Source organism: Microplitis mediator, chromosome 10 (genome assembly GCF_029852145.1).
Source record: "Microplitis mediator isolate UGA2020A chromosome 10, iyMicMedi2.1, whole genome shotgun sequence".
In the NCBI taxonomy this organism is placed as follows: Eukaryota; Metazoa; Arthropoda; class Insecta; order Hymenoptera; family Braconidae; genus Microplitis; species Microplitis mediator.
This window is the reverse complement of record NC_079978.1, coordinates 7,303,675-7,327,796: the sequence shown is the minus strand read 5'-3', so window position 1 is coordinate 7,327,796 and position 24,122 is coordinate 7,303,675. Positions and strand designations below refer to the sequence as shown.

General features: G+C 31.2%; 4 protein-coding genes and 1 long non-coding RNA gene across 7 annotated transcripts; 4 read left to right on the top strand and 1 right to left on the bottom strand.

The window, feature by feature from the left end:
* The first annotated feature begins 9 nt into the window (after window positions 1-9).
* Window positions 10-6,771, top strand: LOC130675433 (poly(ADP-ribose) glycohydrolase-like). 2 transcript variants are annotated; one of them, XM_057481125.1, is made up of 11 exons: window positions 10-119; window positions 192-341; window positions 420-574; window positions 661-777; window positions 1,178-1,339; window positions 1,420-1,673; window positions 1,746-1,837; window positions 1,922-2,081; window positions 2,147-2,465; window positions 3,181-3,415; window positions 5,793-6,771. In XM_057481125.1, the coding sequence occupies exons 2-11, from the start codon at window positions 224-226 to the stop codon at window positions 6,638-6,640; spliced, it is 2,460 nt and encodes an 819-aa protein (XP_057337108.1). In that variant the 5' UTR covers window positions 10-119; window positions 192-223; the 3' UTR covers window positions 6,641-6,771. The 2 variants fall into 2 exon arrangements, with proteins under 2 accessions (XP_057337108.1, XP_057337107.1); XM_057481124.1 differs by having other exon boundaries at window positions 64-341.
* A 124-nt stretch (window positions 6,772-6,895) lies between these two features.
* On the top strand, window positions 6,896-13,419 carry LOC130675432 (uncharacterized). 2 transcript variants are annotated; one of them, XM_057481123.1, is made up of 7 exons: window positions 6,896-7,219; window positions 8,245-8,306; window positions 8,403-11,679; window positions 11,755-12,204; window positions 12,307-12,433; window positions 12,514-12,817; window positions 12,892-13,419. In XM_057481123.1, exons 2-6 carry the CDS (start codon window positions 8,276-8,278, stop codon window positions 12,658-12,660), a joined length of 4,032 nt encoding a protein of 1,343 aa, XP_057337106.1. In that variant the 5' UTR covers window positions 6,896-7,219; window positions 8,245-8,275; the 3' UTR covers window positions 12,661-12,817; window positions 12,892-13,419. The 2 variants fall into 2 exon arrangements, with proteins under 2 accessions (XP_057337106.1, XP_057337105.1); XM_057481122.1 differs by having other exon boundaries at window positions 6,896-8,048.
* Window positions 13,420-14,006: 587 nt separating this feature from the next.
* LOC130675438 (nuclear pore complex protein Nup98-Nup96-like) lies at window positions 14,007-17,012 on the top strand. The gene is made up of 4 exons (XM_057481132.1): window positions 14,007-14,644; window positions 14,750-16,022; window positions 16,097-16,397; window positions 16,879-17,012. The coding sequence occupies exons 1-2, from the start codon at window positions 14,341-14,343 to the stop codon at window positions 15,349-15,351; spliced, it is 906 nt and encodes a 301-aa protein (XP_057337115.1). The 5' UTR covers window positions 14,007-14,340; the 3' UTR covers window positions 15,352-16,022; window positions 16,097-16,397; window positions 16,879-17,012.
* A 1,516-nt stretch (window positions 17,013-18,528) lies between these two features.
* On the top strand, window positions 18,529-21,159 carry LOC130676285 (uncharacterized). Its single transcript, XR_008991405.1, has 3 exons — window positions 18,529-18,834; window positions 18,908-19,568; window positions 20,632-21,159. It is a non-coding gene; the product is annotated as an uncharacterized LOC130676285 (long non-coding RNA).
* An 88-nt stretch (window positions 21,160-21,247) lies between these two features.
* LOC130676284 (aurora kinase B) lies at window positions 21,248-24,115 on the bottom strand. The gene is made up of 5 exons (XM_057482426.1): window positions 23,614-24,115; window positions 22,381-22,707; window positions 22,128-22,286; window positions 21,821-22,052; window positions 21,248-21,607 (listed from the first exon to the last, which is right to left on the bottom strand). Exons 1-5 carry the CDS (start codon window positions 23,730-23,732, stop codon window positions 21,512-21,514), a joined length of 933 nt encoding a protein of 310 aa, XP_057338409.1. The 5' UTR covers window positions 23,733-24,115; the 3' UTR covers window positions 21,248-21,511.
* Window positions 24,116-24,122: the final 7 nt, after the last annotated feature.

The following is a 24,122-nucleotide window of genomic DNA, read 5'->3' as shown; positions in this document are numbered from 1 at the left end:
CATAACCTTCAAAAAATTCATGTAACTACCATATGAATACGTAAATATTTATTTTCATTATCAATAACAATCTGCAATGGCTACTTCTACATTATTTTAATAATATAATTATTTAAATTGTACAATAATTAATTACTTTAATATAATTAGAATGAAATATCAAATTTAATAATCGACTTATCGTGCCTTAGATTGTGACTGAAATAAATCCTTGATATAAATAATGGCAGAATCAACATCATCTGTTGCTCCTGTTGATCAGGACATCAACGAACCAATGTCACCAGATATATTTTCTGATTGTGAAGCGCAGGATTCAGGACCACCAGACACGGGTGAATGTTAGTATGATTTTATTAATTTATATCAATAACTACGGATTTTTATGAACCTTAATGTAACTGTCTCTTTGTATAAAGCTTGTCCTGCTGAATTGAACGAACCGCAATGGGCTGATGACACCCCAGAATGGAAGGGAGTAAGTATGGATGAAATTTATAAAGGTCTAGGACCTTTTGGTTATCAACAGCAGCCTCCGATCCGTCCATCTGAACATCACACAGTATTATTCCAAGTAGATATCAAATATATAACATTTATATTTGAATTAATTATTCATTAGAATTTTTAAATAATAAATTTTTTTAATTTTTATTCCAGTTGCCAATTCCTAACAGAGGACAACCAAAACCATATCCATCTCAGCCGGTTGATAAATGGTGTACAGATTATGTGCGAATGCCGCACTCTCCTCAATCTCTTTATCCCGTAGAAAAAGTAATTACTTGAGTAAAAATAAATAGTTAAATTTTAAATGTATACATTGTAAAAAATCGGAAGTAAACTCGGAATGATTACGGATTTTATTTCAATCTGAATTCATTCCGATACTCGAGTTCCCGAGTTTTTTTTTAAATCACTCCGCATAAGGAGTAAATAGGGAGTTTGTCTTTTCAGTGGAGTGATTTTGGAATGATGTGGATTTTATTCAAATGCACATTCACTCCGATTCGGAGTTTGAATATTAAAATAAACCCTTCGGAGTGAATTTCTCTCCGAGGGGATTAAATAAATAAACAGTCATCTGCTTCGCAATCACTCCAGATTTAATCCGCGTTCACTCCGAAAATTTTTTACAGTATATCCATTTATAAATTTGAATAATCTTTTACATTAGAATGATAAAGAATGTGAGTTCCGCGTAAGATGGGAGGTAATTCAGGAAGCATTATTACAAAGTTTCGCAAATAGTCTACAATTAGAAGCTGCGATTTTATCTTACAATAGTAAATACGCTCCAAAATGGAATTTCAATGCCTTACATTATTTTTTTGAAGACGTATGTAATAAATATATAAATAAATAAATAATTAATTAATTACTCTCTAATTTATAGTAATAAAAATATATATTTTCCAGCTGATGGATGAAGAATCTACTGAAATGTTTTTCAATAAACTGCTTCCTAAGATGGTACAACTGGCTCTTCAATTACCAACACTTATAACTGGTCCCATTCCTTTACTAAAACAGCATTCAAATAATTCAATCAGTCTTAGTCAACTCCAAGTTGCCTCATTACTTGCTAATGCATTTTTTTGTACATTTCCACGTCGTAATTCAGTGAAATACAATACAGAATACGCAACTTATCCGTTTATTAATTTCAATGGGTACATTATTTAATTAAAAGACATTGGTACTTGATATACATAACTATAGGAATCAATAATTTATATGTTTAGATTATTCTCAGCTTACCCAGGAGAACAACCAAGTACAGTAACTGAAAAACTAAAGTGTCTATTTCATTATTTTCGAAGAGTTACAGCTTCTGGTGCGTAAAAATAATTTTTATTTTAATTATCTATAAATATATGATTAAATTATTCATGATATTGGTGGTTTATCCATAGAGTAGCTCCAGAAGGTACCATCACAATTAAAAGACGTTTTATTTCAAAAGATAATTGTCCAAAATGGGATAAAGCGAACTGTCCATTGCCTCCATTGCATATTACTAGTAAAGGGACCATTGAAACTGATGGGGTTGGACTTCTTCAAGTTGATTTTGCTAATAAGTTAGTAGTTAAGATAAGAACTTGTTATCTCATTTAAAAATTTAATTGTACTCTGAATTTAATAGATACGTTGGAGGAGGAGTCTTAAATCGGGGTTGCGTCCAAGAAGAAATTCGTTTTGTCATTTGTCCTGAGCTCTTGGTAACTATGCTGGTAACAGAAGAACTAGATGATACTGAAGCGCTGATTATCACTGGCGTTGAAAGATACAGTAAATACGAAGGATATGGTAATAGTTTTAAATGGGATGGTAATTTTGTTGATGAAACTCCACGTGACAGCAGTGGAAGACGTCAAACTACGGTTGTTGCCATAGATGCTTTATATTTCTCACAAGCAGACAAACAGTTTCACGGGAGAAATATTATTCGTGAATTAAATAAGGTGCTTAAAAATAATAGTATATTACACACCTAGGGAGGAAAGTAGGAGCTTTTAACCCTCGTGTATAATTGCCTACCCGAGCCGGAAGCGAACACGCGGACAGGGACGTCCTACCCTGATAGTCACCATACCCGCAAGTTAACTTCAAGTTATTGCCGTATTCTGAAGCCAACAAAAGAAAATGTTGGAGAGCAAACAGTTGCGGTTAAGTTGACAGTACATTGTCTGTAACTTGAATTCAATTTGACTTCAAGTGTTACTGTCAGATGATGACGTTAAGTTCATTGAAAGTTTCACTTAAAATTGGCGGCAAGTTTTTTTTGTCATTTTTCTGTCATTTTAAATTACATTCAGATAAAGGCAGTTGATTTGCATCAACTTGCACGCAAGTATTGTCCAGCCAAGGCTTGCCAGAAACTTGTGGTTTAGTTGGCCGAAAATTTTTCACTGCAGAACTTGCTACGCAAAGTGTGACTATCAGGGTACCTTCCTCTGCGATGTGTATACGATTTTTCGCCAGATCTGCACCTGAATGTTTAAATTTTGCCTCTGTTTGTGGAAAAATGGCGCATGCATCAATTTTGCCTCTAAACAGGGTAGGAATTTAAACTTTCGGTGCACGTATGGTGAAAAAATATTAGATAAACTAGATTATATCAGCACATTAAAATACTCAACATTGATTCGATAATGACTAAAATAATTTTGTCTATAGGCATACGTAGGATTTTCTTCTGTTGAAATGCCTGAAAGGAATTTATCTGCTATAGCAACTGGCAATTGGGGATGTGGAGCGTTTCGAGGAAATCCACAACTCAAAGTTTTAATTCAATTAATGGCGGCAGCGGTAAGTCAGCGACCAGTTGTTTACTTTACATTTGGTGATAAACATTTACGAGATTTTGTTTCTGAGATGTACTGGCATCTTATCAAACACAATATCAGCGTTGGTAAGTATTCTCTACTCTCATTACTTGTACTATCGCCGACATTAATGTCAGTCCTTTTTTGAAAACACTGTGAAATAAACATCCATATTTTTAAACATCTACTGAGACACAAGTCCTTAAGAAATAATCGAAAAAAAAAAAAAATCTGTAATTGAAAAAGTAAATAATAAATTAATCATATAAAAAAGGAATGTATAAATAAAAATATTTATTATAAAATATGTCTATAAAAAAATAATCTTAAAAAAAAAACTCCCTATATTAATATATAACTACAGATAAATTATAGGTATTTTTAAGATTTAAAGAAAAAAAATTTCTTATATTAAATTTTTGTACTTAATAATTTATCCAAAAAAAATATTAAAATTAATAAAATCAAAAGAAAATAAAAAATATGGCTCATATAAAAAGCGGTATAAAAATTAATGTCCTAAAATAAAATACTATATATATATATAAATATATGAAAATAAATAAACGCATTTCTATATAAGTATACCAAATAAATTTTAGTATAGTGAAATAACCGAATAATAACATATACAAAAAATTCAAAATATAAACTAAAAAATAGAACGTTTAAAAAATAATTGAACAAATAAATATATCTATAAATATAAAACTCATAAATAAATTAACAAAAAACAAAGAAATAGTAACAATAAACATCCATATAAAAAATAGAGCAAAATAAACTTACACATAATAAACATAACCAGAAAAAAAAATCAATGAAAATAAATATCCATATGAAAAACATAACCATATAAAAAAGAAGCATGAAAATAAATTTATAATAAATATATCGATTTTTTTTTTTTTTTTTTAGAGCGGCTGAGGCAGCCGTTCGGCACGTGCGTGGCTCGGGCGATCACCGAAGTTAAGTAGCATTGAGCATGGCCACTACTTGGATGGGTGACCGTTTAGCCACGCGTTGGGTTCAAAAAAAGGTCTCTGACCGTTAGGCGCGGGATGAAGATCCAGTGATCGGTAAAATGGGAATTTTATCGATCACTGGAGCTTCACCCAAACCGAATCGATTTTTAAATAAAAAATTTTTTTTAATTGTTTTTCTAGTATATAGCCGTAGTAACGGCCTTTTACACTTTTTGCCTTTATATCGGAACTGCTTTACTTCTCTTTCTGCCTTCATTGTGCGGCTGTGGGCCGACTTGTGCTTATACTGTACTGCATCATTACGGTGATGCCCTACGACCTCCCTCGTGCAATGGAGGTGTAGTGGCGTAGGGAAACCACATAGAAAACCTAGCCAGTACAGTTTCGGTTTGGGTGAAGCTCCAGTGATCGATAATATTCCCATTTTACCGATCACTGGATCTTCATCCCGCGCCTAACGGTCAGAGACCTTTTTTTGAACCCAACGCGTGGCTAAACGGTCACCCATCCAAGTAGTGGCCATGCTCAATGCTACTTAACTTCGGTGATCGCCCGAGCCACGCACGTGCCGAACGGCTGCCTCAGCCGCTCTAAAAAAAAAAAAAAAAAAAAAAAAAAAAAAAAAAAAAAAAAAAAAAAAATCGATATATTTATTATAAATTTATTTTCATGCTTCTTTTTTATATGGTTATGTTTTTCATATGGATATTTATTTTCATTGATTTTTTTTTCTGGTTATGTTTATTATGTGTAAGTTTATTTTGCTCTATTTTTTATATGGATGTTTATTGTTACTATTTCTTTGTTTTTTGTTAATTTATTTATGAGTTTTATATTTATAGATATATTTATTTGTTCAATTATTTTTTAAACGTTCTATTTTTTAGTTTATATTTTGAATTTTTTGTATATGTTATTATTCGGTTATTTAACTATACTAAAATTTATTTGGTATACTTATATAGAAATGCGTTTATTTATTTTCATATATTTATATATATATATAGTATTTTATTTTAGGACATTAATTTTTATACCGCTTTTTATATGAGCCATATTTTTTATTTTCTTTTGATTTTATTAATTTTAATATTTTTTTTGGATAATTTATTAAATACAAAAATTTAATATAAGAAATTTTTTTTCTTTAAATCTTAAAAATACCTATAATTTATCTGTAGTTATATATTAATATAGGGAATTTTTTTTTTAAGATTATTTTTTTATAGACATATTTTATAATAAATATATTTTTATTTATACATTCCTTTTTTATATAATTAATTTATTATTTACTTTTTCAATTACAGATTTTTTTTTTTTTTTCGATTATTTTTTAAGGACTTGTGTCTCAGTAGATGTTTAAAAATATGGATGTTTATTTCACAGTGTTTTCAAAAAAGGACTGACATTAATGTCGGCGATAGTATATGTACACATATTTTTGTTTTTGTTTTTAACTAATTTATTTCTTTAGCTCGACTATTTGCTATACTTCGAGAATACGGACGTCAATCTGTACCTAATCATTTGTATTTCTATCATTTCTTGTATCACCATGCACAAATAAAACCTCTGACGAGTTACTTTAAAGTGTCACCGCCAAAACTTACTCATCCAACAAAAAATTCACAAATAAAATCACCTAAAAAAAGTGAAGCAACGAAATTATTAGCAATGACTGCAAAAAAATTATCAGTTCAAAAAACGAAACCGCCGGACGTTGAAGAAGAGGAAAAAATACGGAATTTATTAGATGATGATGATAATGGAGACGATAAACAAGATAACACATGTATTAAAAATATCAGTGAACATAGTGAAGACAATAGTACAGTAAAGACAGAAACGACCGAACTGAAATGGGATACTTGGAAGAGTAAATTAAAATGTCAACAAAGTAAACCCATTGAAGACAACAGTACACACACGAAAGAAACAATTGACAATAAAAAATCATTATGGAACATTATTGCTGAGAATGAGAATGAGGAAGATAGACTTCGGGTTAAATCAACAAAAAAACGATTGACTGGTCTTGAAGCTTTGAGTAAAAACGAATTATTAACGGATGATGACTCATCTGATTCATGTAGTGAACAAGTAGAAAATGTCACTGAATCAAAAAATTTCAAGAAACCTGAAAACATAAAACAGGATCTTCGTTCAGTTGTTTCCGAACAAGTTGATGATGTCAATAAATCCTCAAGTAATCTTAATACCGTCAATAATTGTAAAGTAAAAAAATCTCCAAGTCCTGAAAAATCAAATGTTCTGGAGACTGGTCAAAAAAAAATTCTAGACTACTTTTCACGGAAAAATTAATTATTAATAATTATTGTAATATATGAAAGTTAAGATTAATACAAATTATAAATAATTAAAATTATAACTTCTTTTTTTTTTCTTTATTTTTAATTATCCAGAAATGTTTCTTGACAACACTCAAGGGTGTTCTTTCGGAACTCTATTTTTTAACAAGTAAAAATATATAGAAAATGAAAAATAGTAAAATAAAAATAAAAAGATTTTTATGAAATAACAATTCAAATTTTCATAACTCAGATTATTTTTATATTTCCAGTGCTGCTGATTTGGAGATAATTTTTTAAAGTTTTTCTTCTATGTAAGCATTCCAAAATAATATGTCATATAAAATGTATTATAATCTTGCATTTTAGCTTGCAACGCAAATTGGCTAAGAGGAGTGTGTCTGTGTCGTTAACTCGGCCTTTGTATACTGCGCGTCTAGTAAATAACTATTAAAATATCAGGGGGCATGTTCCGAAATTCACTCTTGAAGAAAAAGATGCAACTTCACTTCTACGTTTACAAATATCTTCTAGTCAAACCAGAAGAACATTTCGACATTACCACAAAGCGTTCATAAACTTTGCGGAGAAGGTAAACGCAGTAGCAGGTATTCTTTCGTCCTCTAGTTTCAATTAAACCACTTGACCTTCCATTTACTAACCACCTGGTTAGATATTTATGAATCTCCAGAGCTTTTTTCTGAACACGCCCCAGGTTGTGATTAGATTAATATAAATTATTACAACAGTTTTTTATGATCCTGAAGTTAACAGATAATTATCAATTTTTCGATTTTTTTCGACAATAGTATATTACACACCGAGGGAAGTAAAGTAAGAAATGTCTCAGATCACATGTAATTGTTGGCCGAGGCGAAGCCGAGGTCAACAAACATGTGATCTGAGGCTTTCTTATTTACTTCCCGAGGAGTGTATACTATTTTTCTCCTCGACGGAGGCGGGAAGCGGCAACTTCGTTTTGCACAGCGGGACGAAAGTTGACGCTTTCCGCCCGGAGGTGAGAAAATCAATTTAAAAAAAAAAATACGCTTGTAGAAAAATTAAAAAAACTATTGGTGCAATTACTTTTTTTTAATTAATGTATCATTTTGAAAAGAATCCAAAACTTTTTAGGTGTCGGCTAACTCCAGTATCATAGTTTTTTTTTTTTTTTTTTTTCCTCTCATTCGCTGTCGATGACTCACTTTTCTGCAAACTGTGATTGTTTATAATAACGACACGGATAAGTGTACAGAAATGGGTAGGATAAAATAAGCGATAAGCATGCGGCAGAAATCGTGCCCCGCGACAGGCTATTCCGAACCAAGTTTTTTTTATACATCTTTAGACACTTCGTTATAATAAAGTGCAATTATTGTTAAGAAAAAATCTTTTGTTTACATACTTAGTTATCTAAAAAGGTAAGAGTTTATCTATTACTCACGCACAAAGTTAACAAGACTTATTACGTGAGATTGTAAAATCGCCTTTTTTCCGCTTTTTGATTATTGAATATGTCATTGTATCTGGTGATTATACTCTGACAAGAATATTAAACAATAATAACTGAAATGTTCTCATGAATAATTATCATTGTCATGTATATTTGTTGTGAAGGTGCAAGAAATAAATTTTAGTACAGCTCAAAATGTCTAGACATCCAGGGAACACGTCTTTTGGTTGGTGTAATTATTTAAATTTGACAGTTAATTATAAATTTTATAGTGAAAATAAATTATCAGTACTGTATTATTGATGATAATAATTGCTTACAGGTAGATTGAATTCTGCAACTCAGAGCAGTCCGTTTGGTCAAACAAATACTACTGCAAGTACTGGTCTATTTGGTACTCAAGAAGGATTTAGAACTGGTACCGAAACTGGATCAGCTACTGATGGGACTCCAGTAAAGTTTACTCCAGTTTCCGCTTTCACAACTACGGTGAAACAAAATGTTACCCGAGCTATATCGATTAACCATAATTCTATGGCGGTGATGAAAGAGTATAAAAATAAATCATTGGAAAAATTGCGTTTGGAAGACGACACTGCTGGTATGAAGGGAGCAAGTCATTCAGGACAGACACCTGGTCTTTTTGGAGCTACAACTCAACCTTTACCTTTTGGACAACCAAATACTACTGCAAGTACTGGTCTATTTGGTACTCAAGAAGGATTTAGAACTGGTACCGAAACTGGATCAGCTACTGATGGGACTCCAGTAAAGTTTACTCCAGTTTCCGCTTTCACAACTACGGTGAAACAAGATGTTACCCGAGCTATATCGATTAACCATAATTCTATGGCGGTGATGAAAGAGTATAAAAATAAATCATTGGAAAAATTGCGTTTGGAAGACGACACTGCTGGTATGAAGGGAGCAAGTCATTCAGGACAGACACCTGGTCTTTTTGGAGCTACAACTCAACCTTTACCTTTTGGACAACCAAATACTACTGCAAGTACTGGTCTATTTGGTACTCAAGAAGGATTTAGAACTGGTACCGAAACTGGATCAGCTACTGATGGGACTCCAGTAAAGTTTAGTCCAGTTTCCGCTTTCACAACTACGGTGAAACAAGATGTTACCCGAGCTATATCGATTAACCATAATTCTATGGCGGTGATGAAAGAGTATAAAAATAAATCATTGGAAAAATTGCGTTTGGAAGACGACACTGCTGGTATGAAGGGAGCAAGTCATTCAGGACAGACACCTGGTCTTTTTGGAGCTACAACTCAACCTTTACCTTTTGGACAACCAAATACTACTGCAAGTACTGGTCTATTTGGTACTCAAGAAGGATTTAGAACTGGTACCGAAACTGGATCAGCTACTGATGGGACTCCAGTAAAGTTTACTCCAGTTTCCGCTTTCACAACTACGGTGAAACAAAATGTTACCCGAGCTATATCGATTAACCATAATTCTATGGCGGTGATGAAAGAGTATAAAAATAAATCATTGGAAAAATTGCGTTTGGAAGACGACACTGCTGGTATGAAGGGAGCAAGTCAATCAAGACAGACAACTAGTACTTTTGGACAACCTCAGAAAAGTATACAGCAAACTACTTCGTTTGGACAAGCAAATACTACTGCTAGTACTGGCCTATTTGGTACTCAAGAAGGATTTAGAACTGGTACCGAAACTGGATCAGCTACTGATGGGACTCCAGTAAAGTTTACTCCAGTTTCCGCTTTCACAACTACGGTGAAACAAAATGTTACCCGAGCTATATCGATTAACCATAATTCTATGGCGGTGATGAAAGAGTATAAAAATAAATCATTGGAAAAATTGCGTTTGGAAGACGACACTGCTGGTATGAAGGGAGCAAGTCATTCAGGACAGACACCTGGTCTTTTTGGAGCTACAACTCAACCTTTACCTTTTGGACAACCAAATACTACTGCAAGTACTGGTCTATTTGGTACTCAAGAAGGATTTAGAACTGGTACCGAAACTGGATCAGCTACTGATGGGACTCCAGTAAAGTTTACTCCAGTTTCCGCTTTCACAACTACGGTGAAACAAAATGTTACCCGAGCTATATCGATTAACCATAATTCTATGGCGGTGATGAAAGAGTATAAAAATAAATCATTGGAAAAATTGCGTTTGGAAGACGACACTGCTGGTATGAAGGGAGCAAGTCATTCAGGACAGACACCTGGTCTTTTTGGAGCTACAACTCAACCTTTACCTTTTGGACAACCAAATACTACTGCAAGTACTGGTCTATTTGGTACTCAAGAAGGATTTAGAACTGGTACCGAAACTGGATCAGCTACTGATGGGACTCCAGTAAAGTTTACTCCAGTTTCCGCTTTCACAACTACGGTGAAACAAGATGTTACCCGAGCTATATCGATTAACCATAATTCTATGGCGGTGATGAAAGAGTATAAAAATAAATCATTGGAAAAATTGCGTTTGGAAGACGACACTGCTGGTATGAAGGGAGCAAGTCAATCAAGACAGACAACAAGTACTTTTGGACAACCTCAGAAAAGTATACAGCAAACTACTTCGTTTGGACAAGCAAATACTACTGCTAGTACTGGCCTATTTGGTACTCAAGAAGGATTTAGATCTGGTACCGAAACTGGATTAGCTACTGTAGGGACTCCAGTAAAGTTTAAGCCGGTTGTGGATTCATATGCTATGGTGACACTAGGTGTTACCCAAACTATATCGACTAAATATCGTTGCATAACGGTGATGAAAGAGTATAAAAATAAATCATTGGAAGAATTACGGTTGGAAGATTACACTGCTGGCATGAAGGGACCAAGTCAACCAGCACAGACACCTGGTCTTTCTGGACAACCTCAGCAAAGTATACAGCAAACTACTCCGTTTAGACAAACAAATACTACTGCTAGTACTGGTCTATTTGGTACTCCTAATCGACCAGCAACTGGATTTGGAACAATGAACAATACCCAAACACCGGGATTCGGTGGTTTTGGTACTGCTCAACCAAATCAAAGTATTGGATTATTCAATCAAAAGCCATCAACATTTAGTATGACTCCAGCTACAGCTAATACTGGGTTTGGTGGTTTCCGACAAACTGCACCAGTAAACACCGCAACCAATTTGTTTAACAACCCTCTCACTACTGGTTTTGGAACAGGATCAGCATTTGGTACGACACCAGTTCCAACTTTTGGAACTAACACCGGCTTTGGTAGTACACAAAATAACAATACTTCATTATTCAACTCATCATTCAAACCCGCTGGACAGACGAATACTTTTTCATTCTTTGCAACACCTCGACCTTGTACAACTAGGAAAGTTATTTTACCAATAAGAAAACATATAATTGAAACCTCAAGTGCAGATAAAGAAATAAATTCACTTACTAACAATTGTGAAAGTTCTTCTAATAACAGTTCTCCATCGACATCAACAAGTGACCTGACTTTGGATTCAGGAGAAAATGTCACTGCCAAGACTTTTGATTTTATTCTTGGTCAACCAAAAACTACCGACGGGACTAAAAACTTTTCATTCGAATTAAAAACTCAAGATCAAGAAAAGTATGAAATATATTATTGTATAAATGTAATTTTAATTGTTGATTACGAAATTTTTTATTTATTTTCTCATTGTAGGAATGCTCTGTCAGATGAAAAACCACTCGATGAAGATGAATCGTTGAATTTAATCTTGAGATGCATTGAAAGTTTAAATATAATTATTTCTAAAGCACAAAAATCTAACGTGATTGGAATATTCGATAACTCAGATCTGACTGACAAGAATATAATTAAATCAGCTTTGGTCCAGTTACGTTTGTCTCCTGAAAGATTCTCGTGGATTAATAAATGTGTGTTTGTCAACAATCAAATCCCAACTTCAGATTTTGTTATTAGAAAAAATATTATTTGTACCAATGGATACGATGCTCAACGTTATCACGCAGCAATTGCATTAAGTTGTTTAAGGGAAGATTTAAAATCATTTCCAAATGGTGATGAAACAGTAGTTGGAAAAACAGGCTTACAATTGACTGATGCACAAAAAGAAAAACTTGCTCTTGCAAGAGCGTTTTACGCCAATAAGTAATTGATCTTTTACAATTTTTTTTTTTTAAATAACAAACAATTATTTTAAATTATTTTACTCAACTGTTACATTTTCGTTTTTTTTGTTTTTGTTTTTAGGGACATCTATTTCTTAGAGGATATATTAAATTCGGTTGATAGCGCTACTGGACAAAACATATTTGAAACTTCAATTAAAGAAGCTTTAGAAGATAAAGTTGTTATTTTCATTACACATAATCCAACGGTAAATATTTATAAATTTTTTATTTATCAATCAAATTATATTTCACTTAATAACATTATTTATATTTTACATTAAATTAGTATCTTAGTCGTTGTGATGAAATATATGTAATGAAAAATGGTCAAATAAATGCTCAAGGTAGTCATGAATCGTTATTGCAATCCAACGCGTTCTATGCATCTAAAATGAACGTTACTGTTGACAATAACTGCTCTATTGCCGTATGATAAATCTAGTTCTATTGAAGAAGTTAGTAACCTTTCCTGTATTTCTTTTGTCAATACGAAAATATTTGGCACTATTACTTTCTTCATAATCATGATAATGATATGTTTAATTCACTATGAAGAAATAAACCAACTAATTCAGTACATCTTCGATTTTGTAAGTGTCATTTAATAATGTAAACTTCCACACATCTATTATGGAAACTAATAAATCATTTTTTTATTTTTCAGGATGACGTTGAATTATAATTTACTCTGGCGCTTATCTGAAGCGCGCATGTCTTTGATAAAATTCAAATTTTGCCATATTTTTTATATCAACTATCATAAAATACTATCAATCATTTTATTTAATTCAAATTTTTATAATTTTTTTTACCCAAAAGTTTATTATTATTCATTTATTACCTATAGAAATTTCATATGTTTTTTGTTCTTAAAGTCATATATATTTATTAATATCAACTACGACATAATAAATATATGGAATATAAAAGCCGAAATTAAAAATATTTCAGTCACGATAAACAAGGATAACAATAATTTAGTTAAGTTCAGCCAATATCGGCCATAGTAAGAAAAGGCCTTGAAATTTATAATCACAATAAGCGAAAATAATTATAACTGTGATTGTAAGTGAATTAATTTTATTACAATAAAATGTGTGTTAATTAATATGTTAAAATAAATTTTCTACTTAAATTTTTGTAATAATTATTAACTGAAATACAAATACAATTTATATTCCTAAATTTTGATTATTAATATAAAACAATTTATTTTTCGAATTCAAACCCATATGAGAATGGATGAGAGTAAATGAGGATGGATGAGTATGACACAGCTTTAGGGTTACCAGCTTTATATTCTCATAAAACCGGAGATCTTACTAATAATTTGCGCGATAATATTTTAATTGAATTAGAAAAAAAAGCTTATTGCTTATAATATTAGAGTTGATAAGTATTCTTTACTATCATTACTTGTAAATGTATACACAGGGTGATTCAGAATCACCTTCACAGCAGGAAAATTTGAATAGAGGAGACGATTCTAAGCATAAAGTTCCTTAGCCATTTTTCAAAATTCTCAATAGTTTTTGAGTTATTTAAAATCTAAATTGACCAATCAAAGACATGCTTTGAGATTTAAAAAAAAATTAAAAAGAATAATATATAAGTTTGGCAACGCCGCAACAGTAAACTTCAAGTTATACACTATTTATTTAATTTAAAAAGTTCGATTTGTCACAGAAGAGAAACAAAACACACAATTACAACATAGAATATATTCTTATATTTTGTTTTATCTTTTGTCTTTTTATAGATAGAATTATTAATGGAAAATAATGCTTTTATAGAAAATAAAGCTTTTGGAAATTCGACAAAAAAAAAAATTACAGATTTTTAATTATATGATGAGCAACCCAGATTAAAAAAAGAAATTTGAAAACTAATTGAATTGTGTTTTATCAGAATAAAAGCAATTTCAAATAGACAAATATACAGATATACACATTATTTAAAAATCTTTTATTTCGTTTGCTCTGTCTCGCTCAAGACTTTGCTAAGCGCTCATTGTACGTCATACTAAACATATTTGTAAAGATCTCGCGGATTGTCTTGTTAAACATCTTCCAAGTGATCTTTCTCGGCGATTAGCTATCTGACTATCACGCTAATGGTCTTGCTGGTGATCTTTCTTAGAATTTTGCTGGTGATCTTGCTGACCATCTGGCTGATGGTCTTGCTGGGGGTCTTGCTGGTGGTCTCGTTGGTGATCTTGCTGATGGTCTTTCTGGTGGTCCTGCTGGTGATCAGCCAGATGGTCAGCAAGACCACCAGCAGAGCCACAAGAAAGATCAACAGCAAGACCATCAGCAAGATCACCAGCGAGACACTAGCAAGACCTTCAGCAAGACTACCAGCAAGACTACCAGCAAGACCACCAGCAAGGTCTAGACATCCAGAGAACACGTCTTTTGGTTGGTATAATTAATAAAAATTTATAAATTTGACAATTAATTATAATTTTTATAGTGAAAAAAAATTATCAGTAGTGTATTAATGATAATTATAATTGCTTACAGGTAGATTCAACTCTGCAACTCAGAGTAATCCATTTAGTCAAACAAATACTACTGCTTATCCTGGCCTATTTGGTACTCAAGGAGGATTTAGAACTGGTTCTAACACTGAATCAGCTATTGTTGGGACCCCAGTAAAGTTTAATCCAGTTGTTGGTTCAGATACTATGGTGAAACAAAGTGTTACCCAAATTATATCGACTAAACATCATTGCATAATGGTGATGAAAGAGTTTAAAAATAAATCATGGGAAAAATTGCGTTTGGAAGATGACACTGCTGGTATGAAGGGACCAAGTCAATCAGCACCGACACCTGCCCGCAGGTCTTTTTGGACAACTGCCCCTGGTCTTTTTGGACAACCTCAGCAAAGTATACGGCAAACTACTCCGATTGGACAAACAAATACTACTGCTAGTACTGGTCTATTTGGTACTCAAGAAGGATTTAGAACTGGTACTAGAACTAGATCACCTATTGTTGGGACTTCAGTAAAGTTTAATTCAGTTGTCGGTTCAGATACTACGGTGAAACAAGGTGTTACCCAAACTACATCGACTAACCATCATTGCATAACGGTGATGAAAGAGTCTAACAATAAATAGTTGGAAAAATTGCGTTTGGAAGATGACACTGCTGGTATGAAGGGACCAAGTCAATCAGGACAGACAACTAGTATTTTTGGACAACCTCAGCAAAGTATACAGCAAACTACTCTGTTTGGAGTAACAAATACTACTGCTAGTACTGGCCTATTTGGTACTCCTAATCGACGAGCAACTGGATTTGGAACAATGAACAATACCCAAACACCGGTATTCGGTGGTTTTGGTACTGCTCAACCAAATCAAAGTATTGGATTATTCAATCAAAAGCCATCAATATTCAGTATGACTCCAGCTACATCTAATACTGGGTTTGGTGGTATCGGACAAACTGTACTAGCAAACACCACAACCAATTTGTTTAGCCCTGACCATTATAGAACAAAATTAACATATGGTATACTACGAGCTCGACTACGTAGATGTAGGATGGATGATTTACGAACAAGGAAACGTATAATTAATCTTTTAAAGACAGAAATAAATTCACTGACTGACAGTAGTGAAAGTTCTTCTAATAACAGTTCTCCATCGACATCAACAACTGATTTGACTTTGGATTCAGGAGAAAATAACGCTGCAAAGACTTTTGATGTTAGGTTTGGTCAACCAAAAACTACCGAGGGAACTAAAAAATTGACATTTGAATTAAAAACTGATGATCAAAAAAAGTATTTAATTTATTACTGTATAAATGTAATTCAATTGTTTATTACGGAATTTTTCAGTTATTTTTTCATTGTAGGAACGCATTGTTAGATGAAAAACAACTCGATGAAGATGAATCGTTGCATTTAATCTTAAGATGTATTAAAAGTTTAGACACAATTATTTCTAGAGCCCAAAAATCTAACGTGATTGGAATATTTGATCTCGGAACTCACCGACAAGAATATAATTAAATCAGCTTTGCTCCAGTTACGCTTGTCCCCTGAAAGAGCCTCGTGGATTAATAAATGTGCATTTGTCAACATTCAAATGCTACTTCCCGACTGTCCTATTACAAAAAATGATATTTATACCAATGGACGCTGTTGGAAATCCAGGTAGGATAATCGTGAATTAAATCAAACGAATTTATTTAAAAATGAAAATGAAAATTCTCTTTAGTAAAAGGCGTGCTAGGATATGTCTTCTCTCTAAAGATATTTGCTTAAGACTAACTTATTTTTTTAATATTATTTAACACTGAGGTCTAACAACCTCTCCTCTTTTCGTACAACAAAGATGTCTGAGTTTGAAATATATGTATATATAAGTGCAATATGAAGAAAACCATATTGCCTTGCTTCTACTTGGATCATGGGCCTCAATCTCTCATCGACCCAAATACCTGAGGTCATAAAATCTGATCCATACTAGATTTTTTTTTATTAAGTAAACATATACACATTTCGAACTAAACACAAACAATAAATACTATGATTTAAATATAACGTTATTCAAAATTATATTCCAAACAGAATATTTTACTAAAGAAAATATTTTAAATAAAATATATTAGAATAAAGATTGATTTTTGTACAGAGAATTTGACAGATACGGTGTTCAATGTCGTATTGACAGAATTGCAATATGTTGTTTAAGGGAAGATTTAAAATCATTTCCAAATGGTGAGAAAACAGTAGTTGGAAAAACGGGTGTCCAGTCGACTGATGCACAAAAAAAACAACTTGCTCTTAAAAAAGCATTTTTCTCCGATAAGTAATTGGTCTCTTACTATTTATTTTTAATAAATAACCAACAATTATTTAAAATTATTTTACTCAATTATTACATTTTCGTTTTTTTTAACTTCCCGCTAAGAAAATCGACGATTTTCGAAAAATTCGGGAAGTTATTGTTTTCACCCCGATTTTCGAAAATCAAGTTTTTATCAGATGTCGACGTTTTAAGGTCCTAGGAAGCTATTTTGACTATTTTAAGAATGATGTCCGAGTGTGTATGTATGTGTGTGTGTGTGTGTGTGTGTGGGCGGGGGGGTGTGGGTGTAAACTCTTTGTAACTTTTTAACTAATGAATCGAATTGAATGGTTAAGGCGACAATCGAAAGAGCTTGTTGGCCATCAACTTTCCTGAAATTTTCAGATCATTTGATCACGTAGACTCCAAAATATTGGCGAATTACGAAAAAAAAAAAATTTTTTTTTTAGTTTTTTATTAATTTCTCAGAACCGATTTATACGATCGACTCCAAAATCTAATCAGCTCTAGAACTTAATAAAACGCGTCGATTGCCACCTTAGCCATCTCAATCGGATAATTTGTTCGAGATTTATCGCGGGAGAAAGAAATGGTAAAAAACGATTTTTTGTGAATATCTTTGAAACAGCTGAACCAAATGATTTCAAAATTAGATCAGTCTTAGACTTTATCAAAACGGGTCGATTGCCACTTCAAACATAAAAATCAGATCATTTGTCAAAGAAATATCGTGGGAGAAAAAAATGCTAAATAACGGTTTTTTCCAAATATCTTTGAAACGACTGAACCAATCGATTTCAAATTTCAATCAGCTCTACAATTCAACAAAACGCGTCGATTGCAACATTAAACGCTAGAATCGGTTGATTAGTTCAAAAGACATCGGCGTCAAAATGTTAAAAACATAACATTTCATATATTATTGCTCTGATCTGCGTCAAAACTCATTTAAATCGCAATTTTTATTACTGACGTTGATTTCTACCTCAATTTATTTATTTTATTGAACATAATCGGAACTAAAAATTTAAAAACCGCATGTTTATAAATGATTTTCGATTCTTAAATTCTCAAACTTTAATATAAAACGTAACTTGTTAGAGCTTAAAAGGCTTATAAGAAACAATTGCATGTAAAAGCATTTTCGAGCTCAAAAATGTATCCACACTAATGTTTTCAAGCTTTTTGAGCTCGAAAACAGCGGGAAGTTTTGGGGCTGGCCCACAGGGCCAACCGACGCCCAGATTTTTGTTTTTTTTTTTTGTAGGAACATCTATTTCTTAGAGGATATATTAAATTCTGTTGATAGCACTACTGAAGAATACATATTTAAAACTTTAATTGAAGGAGCTTTAGGAGATAAAATTGTTATTTTCATGACACAAAATCCAGTGGTAAATATTCATAAATTTTTTATTTATCAATTAAATTATATTTCATGTATTAACGTTATTTATATTTTACAATAATTAGTATCTTAGCCGTTGTGATGAAATATATGTAATGACTAATGGTCGAATAGATGCTCAAGGCAGTCATGAATCTTTATTGCAATACAATGTATACTATGCAATGAAAATTAATGTTACTGTTAACAATAACTCTGCTCTATTGCCGTATGATAAATCTCGTTCTATTGAAGAAGTTAGTAACCTTTCCTGTATTTCTTTTGTCAATGCGAAAATATTTAGTACTATTACTTTCTTCATAACCGTGATAATGATATGTTTAATTCTCTATGAAGAAATAAAACGACTAATTCAGTACATCTTCGATTTTGTAAGTGTCATTTAATGATATAAACTTTCACACATCTATTATGTAACTAATAAATAATTTTTTTTTTCTTCAGGATGACGTTGAATTATAATTTTCTCTGGCGCTTATCTGAAGCGCGCATGTCTTTCATAAAATTCAAATTTTTATAATTTTCTTCACCCAATAGTTTATTAGTATTCATTTATTACTTATAGAAATTTCATATCTTCTTTATTCTTAAAGTCATATATTAATTAATCTTAACTACGACATGATAAACATATGGAATATTAAGCCGAAATTAAAAGTATTTTAGTCACGATAAACAAGGATAATAACAATTTAGTTAAGTTCGGCCAATACTGACCACAGTAAGAAAAGTCCTTGAAATTTATAGTCACAATAAGTTAAAATAATTATAACTGTATTTGTAAGTGATTTAACTCCATTAGAATAATATGTGTTAATTAATATGTTAAAATAAATTTTCTACTGAAATTTTTGAAATAATTATTAACTAAAATACAAGTACAAGGTATATTCTTAAATTGTGATTATTAATATAAAACAATCCATTTTTCGAGTTCAAACCCATATGAGAATGGATGAAGGTGAATGAGGATGGATGAGTATGACACAGCTTTAGGGTTACCAGCTTTATTTTTTCCTAATACCGGAGATCTTACTAATAATTTGGACGATAATATTTTAATTGAATCAGAAAAAAAAGCTCATTGCTTGCAATATAAGAGTTGGTTAGTATTCTTTACTATCATTACTTGTACATGTATATTAGAGTGATTCAAAAAACAAATTTTTTTTCTTCTAAACAGGTTCAAAAGTTTTTTTTAGATAAAAAAAAGACGCCTGTGAAAATTAGAGCTCTTAATATTAATATTGACATTGTCCGTATTGCATTTTTCTATTTTCCATAAGAATAACATAGAAAAAATTTTTTTTACGTCTTCTGATTTTTATAAGTAGCTAACGATGCGTCATAGGAATAATTGGCAGGCATATTTTTGTAGGGAATTGAATGCTCTACAAAAAAAGATTCGTATCATTTTTTGAGGAATTTATTTGTTCAAAAGTTATTTGAGGTTGAAGTCGAATTCATATTAAATTTTGAGATTTTCTTACTTTTCCGGCGAAACTATCAGACCTATTACAAAATATCATTGGACCTTTTTTGTAGACAATTTTATTCCCTAGAAGTTATTTCCAATAAAGTTTTTTTGAATTCCGCATTGTTTTCTAGTTATTTTTATTTTAATATCATGCTCATAAAAAAAAATAGTCGTCTGATCGTTTTTAAGAGCTTGACATTAAAATAAAAATAACTAGAAAACAATGCGGACTTCGAAAAAACTTCATTGGATATAACTTCTAGGGAATAAAATTGTCTACAAAAAAGGTCCAATGATATTTTGTAATAGGTCTGATAGTTTCGCCGGAAAAGTAAGAAAATCTCAAAATTTAATATGAATTCGACTTCAACCTCAAATAACTTTTGAACAATTAGATTCCTCAAAAAATGATAAGAATCTTTTTTTGTAGAGCATTCAATTCCCTACCAAAATAAGCCTGCCAATTATTCCTATGACGCATCGTTAGCTACTTATAAAAATCAGAAATAGAAAAGTGCAATGCGGACAATGTTAATATTAATATTAAGAGCTCTAATTTTCACAGGCGTCTTTCTTTATCTAAACGAAACTTTTGAGCCTGTTTGGAAGAAAAAAAAATTTGTTTGTTTTTTGAATCACCCTAATGTATAAATTTTTTTTGTTTTTGTTTGTAATTAGTTTATTTCTTTAGCTCGACTATTTGCTATACTCCGAGAAAACGGAGGGAAATCTACACATAATCATTTTTATTTCTATCATTTTTTGTATCACCACGAAAAAATAAAGCCTTTGACGAGTTACTTTAGAGTATCACCGCGTAAATTAAATTATCAAACAAAAATTTCACAAATAAAATCACCTAAAAAAAATAACTCATCGAAATTAACTATGATTGCAAAAAAATTGTCAGCTCTAAAAACTCGAATTTATTAGATAATGATGTGATAATGAAGACGATAAACAAGATAACACACGTACTAACAATATTAGTGAACATACTGAAGATGATAATACAGTAAAAACAGAAACGACCGAACAGAAATGGGATACTTGGAAGAGTAAATTAAAATGTCGTGAAAATAAACCCGTTAATAAAAAAGTACACACACGAAAGAAACTATTGAGAATAAAAAATCATTATGGAACATTATTGCTGAGAATGAAAATGAGAAAGATAGGCTTCGAGTTGAATCAACAAAAAAAACGATTAATTGGTCTTGAAGCTTTGAGTAAAAACGAATTATTAACGGATAATGACTCGTCTGATTTATGCAGTGAACGAGTAGAAAATGTCACTAAATCAAAAAATTTCAAGAAATCGAAAATATAAAACAGGATCTTCGTTCAGTTGTTTTCGAACAAGTTGATGATGTCAATAAATCCTCAAGTAAACTTAATACTGTCAATAATTGTGAAGTAATCAAATCTCCAAGTCCTGACAAAACAAATGTTCTGGAGAATGGTCAAAAAAAAAATTCTAGACTATTTTTCATGGAAAAATTAATGTAATATATGAAAGTTAAGATTAATACAAATTATAAATAACTAAAATTGTAACTTTTTTTTTTAACTTAATTTAGTTTTGCTTTATCTTTATTTTTAGTTATCCAGAAATGTTTCTTGACAGAACTTAAGGGTATTCTTTCGGAACTTTGTTTTTTAACAAGCTGTAAAAATAAATAGAAGATTATTTAGAATATGAACAATAGTAAAAAAAAAAAGATTTTTGTAAAATAACAATTTAAATTTTCATAACTCAGATTATTTTTATACTTCCAATGCTGCTGATTGGAAATAATTTTTTAAACTGATTGTTAAAAATTTGCAAACGTTAAAAATGAGCATCAACTAATGTATAGATATATAAATATAAATTATACCTTAGATATAAGATCTTTGGCGTCCATTGAAATGTGAGGAGGATATGTGATGTCAGCACTGCGAATTTTTTTGTAAGTATCCTGTTGATTATCACTCAAAAATGGCGGTTCCCCAACCAAAAACTCGTAGCATAAAATTCCAAGGCACCAGTTATCAACATGAACGTTATAAGACTGACCGTTTATCATTTCCGGTGGCAAATAATCTAACGTTCCACACATCGTATTACGTCTAGTAAAAAAAAATGCCCCTAATTATATCTCAATATAATTTAAGAAAAAAGTTTTTTCAATATTGTGGACTTACTTTGACGATGGCGCGTGGACTGACCATCCAAAATCAGCCAACTTAACATTTCCATGGTAATCAAGCAATAAATTTTCAGGCTTAAGATCTCTGTGAATGACATTATTTTTGTGACAATATTCCAGAGCATCAGCAACTTGATAGACAAATTTAGCTGATCTGCAATATTTAAAAAATTATAATTCAATTTTTTTTCTATGTAAGCGTTGTAAAATATGTAATATAATTGAAATAAAATTAATTTGTAACGTACAGAGGTTCATTAAATCGTCTTCCAGGCTGTTTTTTCATGTAATTGTATAATTCACCTCGTGCAGCATATTCGAGTACCAAGTAGATTTTTTTCTCATCAGAGAAATACGTAAACATTTGTAAAATATTTGGGTGTCGTAGATGTGACTGGATTTCAATTTCTCTCAATACTTGTTTTTCTACTCGCCCTTGGATCAACTCAACTTTGTATAAGGTTTTCAAGGCAACAATATACTTTGTTTTTTTCTCACGGGCCAAGTAAACCCTTCCAAATTTACCACGACCGAGAGGAACTCCAATGTCAAAATCACTCAGTGACCATTTGTACCTCAAATTTTAAAAAATTTATATTTACATTTAAAATGACACTGATTGAAATTATGATACACAAGTTAGCCGACATTAATAATTTTTGGATTTTTTAGTAACGATAAATTATAAAAAAAAAATATTACAATAAATTGCATCTGTAGCTTTTTTAATTTTCTACATGCATATTTTTAGTTTTTTTTTTTTTTGCAATTGATTCATGAGAAAAAAAATCCGAAAGTTGTTAATTGTTTTCTAACTACAGGATCATTTGAAATTGACACTGAAAGTAGCAGACTTTAAAAAAATTTATTTTTTATAAATTAAGAAATAAAATATTTACAGAAAAAACTCGAAAATTGCACATCAAAAACTTTTAAAAATTTTTTCCGCATATTATAAAAATTGTATTTTATTGACAAGTAAATGATAGTAAAGTTAGCAGACATCTGACAGTTTTTAAAACTTTGAAATAATAAATTAAATTGTTTATGAGATAAAAATAAAAAAATTCATGTTTAGAAAGTTCAAAATTCAGTACACGAATTTTTTAAAATTTTATTTTTTTATATGTAATTTAAAAAATTGTCGTATGTCTGCTACATTTGCACTCATGACAATGATAGTAAAGTTAGCAGACACCTGACAATTTTTAAAACTTTGAAATAATAAATTAAATTTTTTATGAAATAAAAATAAAAATACATGTTTAGAAAATTCAAAATTCAGTACATGCATTTTGTTTAATTTTATTGTTTCAATCATTTAATTTATTTGTATGGAATAAAAAAATTGTCGTGCGACTGCTGCATTTGCATTTATGACAGCTTATTTGTAAAAATTAAAAAATTGTCTAATCTGCCACTTTCAGTGTCATTTTAAATTAATATAAAACTGTGATTCAAGACAACAATAGTATCAATACCCATTTGGATTCATTTTCACATGCTCTTCCATAATGTTTGTTATCTCTTCAACAGCATTTTGATAATCAGGAGGTATATTTTCAGGCATAATCATAACTTTGTTTGCTGTTTTCGACATTTTTATAAAAATATATCACTAAAAACTAATTTAAACAACTTCACTAGTAAAAATCAACAGACGCTTTGCCGGCTTCGTCAACTAGAAACGGTCACTGCAAAATAAACGTTAAAATGTTTTGAATTTTATTTCAAAGTTAAAGGCCCATTTTAAATGCGCGACAGTGTGGTCAATTTAAATTCAAAAAACCAATGAACTGTCAGAGATAGAAGAAAAATACTCGAGTTGTGATGCCAACAAAAAACAACCAATCAAATAAAATCAAAGTGGATGTGACGTCAGAGAGTGATGGCGCATGACACCACTAGTGCCGTCTTTTTCACCATGACACTATTTCCGGGCATAAAATTTTTCTTTTCTTTTTCTTGCACAATAGCTTGCAACGCAAAT